This window comes from Sinocyclocheilus anshuiensis, unplaced genomic scaffold, assembly GCF_001515605.1.
Source record: "Sinocyclocheilus anshuiensis isolate Anshui unplaced genomic scaffold, SAMN03320099.WGS_v1.1 scaffold682, whole genome shotgun sequence".
Taxonomy (NCBI): domain Eukaryota; kingdom Metazoa; phylum Chordata; class Actinopteri; order Cypriniformes; family Cyprinidae; genus Sinocyclocheilus; species Sinocyclocheilus anshuiensis.
The window spans coordinates 310,786-315,517 of record NW_015547682.1 but is presented as its reverse complement, the minus strand read 5'-3'; the positions used below and the strand labels follow the sequence as shown (position 1 = coordinate 315,517).

The following is a 4,732-nucleotide window of genomic DNA, read 5'->3' as shown; positions in this document are numbered from 1 at the left end:
TTTTTATTCCTGTCTGTATCCTGAAGGTTTTTACTGAGGGACTTGTTCATGTGTAATTTGCTTGATTATATACATTTTATTCCCCCCAAAATTGTGAAAATATATTGTTTTCTGTCTGTTCTAAGTATTTATGGGGTGACAAAAATGAGATACCCAAAATTCGACTCTAACATGTCAAAAAAAATTAAACAAGAATTTTGAAACTGACTTCATCCAGTGTTTAGATTTATTAGATTTAATTAAATAATGCCTCATTTGCATATTTAAAAATAAACTTGTAATACACAAATGTTTGCAATTATCAATGTAATCAGTCAACTGGGTAATTAAGGCGATAACTATTAGTTATTTTTTACTCTATTCACCTGTGCTGTCTTGCCTTAAAGGGACAGTTCACCCAAAATTCACAATTTTATCATCATTTACTCGCCCTCAAGTTGTTCCAAACCTGTACGAGTTTCTTTATTTAGTGTACCATAAAAGAAGAAGATATTTTGAAGAATGTTGGTAACCAAACAGATGCTGGCACCCATCGACTTCCATAGTAGGGGAAAAAATATTATGAAAGTCAATGGCTACCGGCAACTGTTTGGTTCCCAACTTTCTTCAAAATATCTTATTTTGAGTTCATCAGGAAAAAAAAAACTCATACAGGTTTGGAACAACTGTAAATAAAGACAGAATTTTAATTTTTGGGTGACCGAAATATGTGTTTCCTACAGCAGCAGATATATTATTGTAATATTGATCAACAAACTACATTACAGAATACTTTATCCATCATTAAGAGAGCAGGATTGGTTTGAGCAGCATGCAAACATCAGAATATTGAACAGAAGATTCTAGACAAACGTCCCGGGTTGGGTATTGATTTAATTTGATCAATTCCGAGTTCGGATTCCAATGTGGTTAAAGTCAATCATTTAGATATCAAGCATATTTATTCTGTGTTTCTTTTTGCAAAACATTTAATTGCTGCTGAATACCAAGAACAAAAATCAGCCGGCTGCATAAAAACTGGACTCGATTAAGAGCTGTTTGTGTGCAAAAATAGAGCCGCACGATTCTGGATAAATTGAGACTTTTTTTTAATGGAGGCTGTAGTTCTCTCACAATTCTGAAGAAAAAATATTAGACAACTTAACAAAATCTGATGGAATTTCTGAATGAATGATTCAATGACTCACTCAAGATTCACTTGTTTCATTACTGGATGATACAGTGTTTTTTAGATTCAATGACTCACTCAAGATTTACTTGATTCATTACTGGATGATTCAGGGCTTTTTGAATGAATCTCTTGAATGAACGATTCAATGACTCACTCAAGATTTACTTGATTCATTACTGGATGATTCAGTGTTTTTGAATGAATCTCTTGAATAAATTATTCAATGACTCACTCAAGATTTACTTGATTCATTACTGGATGAATCAGTACTTTTGAATGAATCTCTTGAATTAACGATTCAATGACTCATTCAAGATTTACTTGTCTCATTACTGGATGATTCAGGGCTTTTTGAATGAATCTCTTGAATGAATGGTTCAATGACTCACTCAAGATTTACTTGATTCATTACTGGATGATTCAGGGCTTTTTGAATGAATGATTCAATTTTAACAGCCCCTTTTCGCCAGCTAAAACACAGGAATTGATGGGTGGAATTGAAATGTAAATGTTACAATAAGTATCCGATTCTGGAATTGGAATTTATTTTCTATTCCCAACCCTACAAACGTCCTGATAAGAAGCTAAGCGGCTGCGTGACGTGTCTGTGCATGCCCAGTCTGGGGTCAAAGTTCACACGTGTCATGTAGAAATGACATGTCGCACTGAAGATAACCTGTAAAAGCGGTCTGAGACGTGAAGGAGTCTTACTGGAGATGTGAGCCGATGTGAGTCTCTCCAGACAGCTCAGATTGTCCAAGCCCTCCGAGCCCTGAAACAGCAGCAGTCTGGCCTCCTTCTGCACGGCCAGCAGCACATTATCCACACGATACGCCACCAGACCATTCTCACCTATCAAATATCATAATGCATATGTACAGTAAGTCAAATCAGACTGACACCCATATGATCAGTCACAACATCAGCAATATTCCTGCATTCTGCATGTGAGCAAAAAAACAAATATGCATGGAAGCAAATGCAAATGCATGATGTCAATGCATAAATGCAGTTTAATATCAGACACTCACCATGATACAGAAATCTTGTGATGTACTGCCCATTATTTTCTCTCGCGGCGTCGCTCCTAAAAACCCCAGAAACCGTTTTCCCTGCTGCAGGACATGAAGTAAACAAAAGAACAATGAGAATGATAAAGTACACAAACATTATGCTCTTATGCTCTTATGCTCTTCATTCACTGCAGTCAATGAGGCAATACTGTCCTTTTCCGCCCACTTTGTGATCGACGTCTGCTACATCCAATCGGAATACGAGTTTTCATTCTAGCGCAGTAAATCGACCAATGAGAGCACGGCGGAGGCGGGGCGAGAGTCGGCTCATACGTGTCAGCGCTGCCGCAAACCGCTGCTCCAACTGTCGTGAGGAGTGTTTACGAAGCGACTTAAAATCATGTAATACCTTATTGGGAGTCAAAGAAATGATCTACAGTCTGGAGGAAACATGGAGATCCAGGTGAAGATGAGCGGCAGAGAGTGTCGCACTGTGCTGGTGACCGGAGGAGCGGGATTTATGTGAGTGTCCAAAAATATAAAAATACATCTGAACCCTTCAAATGACCGATTGTCACCGCTTTAGACAACCGAGTATCAAATTAAGGGTCATTTATTGTGAAAAACATTTGACAGAAGTCTGAGATGCTGAATCAATAGATTATGGGGCTTTGTCCCAATACACACACTTGCGCACTTGTCTACTTGCATGACAAATGCAGTTCATTAACGACTCTAACAACACTGTTATTGAGCTGAACTGAATAATGGCACTGTTGTCTTCAGTGCTGCCAACTCATTTTCAGGGGAAGCTGCTAAAGGAAGGTCGATTTGTTGCTAAATGGCGCTGTGACGTCATTGCGCGATGACGTCATCACGTAATCACGACGCAAAATTGTCACAACATCAAATCTCAGCAAAAATATATTTTATATATGTTAATTTTTTTTTTAAATATTGAAGTATTGAACACTTACACAATTTTTAAGAGCTAGTAAAGTTGTACACATTCTCAACAATTATGCTTTAAGCAGTGTATTAGTAGTTAGTTAGTATGCTACACTCTAAGAAAAGTCTGTGAACATAGGGCACAATCTACTTTAGTAATATGAAAGAATTTTACGTATTGGAAAATTTTACCTGCATTTTAAATTACGCATTGTGTTTTCAGGTTACTAAAATTACTAGTATCTTTTCCATTTTACTTACAGTGTACTAACTGATCAACAATCGCAGGTACAAGCTACTAACAAAGTGCATCATAAATGAACAATTATTACATTATTATTATTATTATTAAATGTAACAGTTGCAAACAGCAGCTAACTCGGTTCACGTGATGTTTACTGCGAGGCATCTTTTTGTGTGATTTGGATGGAAATGTGCCTTTTTATTGTCTGAGTCACTTATCAAAAGTTGCTAAAAGTTGCCAAATACATTTTTAAAATTACTACATTTGTAGCTAGGTGCTTTTGGAAGAAACAGTTGCTAGAGTAGTCTGAGAAGTTGCTACATTTAGCAACAAAATTGCTAAGTTGGCAACACTGGTTGTCTTGTGTAGAGCTGCTGTACTGATGAAGTTACTAGTGTACTCTCACTTACTCAAGTGGTCAAGAGCGCAGTGTGAGTATATTGGGACAGACCCGGTGGGTGATGTTGATAGCGAACTGCTGCGTCCGAAATCACATACTTCACATAGTATACAGTAGGCATAAAATAGTATAAGAACAGACAGAGTAGTGTGTCCAGATTCACAGTATTCAAAAATAATCAGTGTTGGGGGCAACACGTTACAAGTAACATAATCAGATTACTTTTTTCAAGTAACTAGTAAAGTAACGCGTTACTTTTTTAATTTAGAAGGAAATATCGGAGTTACTTTTTGAAATCAGTACCAGCAGTTACTTTGTTTCCATGTGTTGAGTGACAGCTCTGGTGTTGCCATGGTGACAGAAATCAGGAGTAAGTGCAGAGCGTTGTGTGTGAACATGATCTTACTGTAGTTCTAGACTAAATATCAACATGTGTTTACTCGTCTCACTGCACACAAACACATTCAGTGTTCCTCACAATCAATAAAAACACTGAAGCCACGGGAGAGGAATGTGAATTGCAGGTCACATCATGTCAATGACAACATTCTCTTCTGCTCACCAAGCCTGCATTTATTTGATCCGAAATACAGCAAAAGCAGTAATATTGTGAAATATTTTTACTATTTAAAACAGCTGTCTTCTATGTGAATATCTGTTAAACTGTAATTTATTTCTGTGATCAAAGCTGAATTTTCAGCATCATTACTCCAGTCACATCATGATCCTAAATCATTCCAATATTCTGATTAGCTGCTCAAAAAACATTTATTATTATTATTATTATGTTGAAAACAGCTGAGTAGAATTTTTTCAGGTTTCTTTGATGAATAGAAAGTTCAGAAGAGCAGCATTTATCTGAAATAGAAATCTTTTTGTAACATTATAAATGCCTTATCATCACTTTTGATCAATTTAAAGCATCCTTGCTAAATAAAAGTATTAATTTCTATAAT

At 36.4% G+C, this 4,732-nt stretch overlaps 2 protein-coding genes across 4 annotated transcripts in view; one reads left to right on the top strand and one right to left on the bottom strand.

Annotated features, from left to right (window-relative positions):
* gpr180 (G protein-coupled receptor 180) overlaps positions 1-2,468 on the bottom strand; it is a 12,085-nt gene extending 9,617 nt beyond the window's left edge. Inside the window, exons 1-2 of the mRNA XM_016505650.1 lie at positions 2,203-2,468; positions 1,883-2,023 (exon numbers count right to left, since the gene is read on the bottom strand). Coding sequence (XP_016361136.1) covers positions 1,883-2,023; positions 2,203-2,341 — 280 coding nt within the window. The 5' untranslated portion in view covers positions 2,342-2,468. The remainder of the gene's footprint in view (positions 1-1,882; positions 2,024-2,202) is intronic.
* A 69-nt stretch (positions 2,469-2,537) lies between these two features.
* The window catches only part of tgds (TDP-glucose 4,6-dehydratase), an 11,490-nt gene continuing 9,295 nt past the window's right edge, over positions 2,538-4,732 (top strand). For 2 of the 3 annotated variants that reach the window (XM_016505652.1, XM_016505651.1), the window contains exon 1: positions 2,541-2,706. In XM_016505652.1, the coding sequence (XP_016361138.1) occupies positions 2,636-2,706 (71 nt within the window). In that variant the 5' untranslated portion in view covers positions 2,541-2,635. Of the gene's footprint in view, positions 2,707-4,732 lie in introns of all 3 variants that reach the window. The other variant, XM_016505653.1, reaches the window with a different exon arrangement.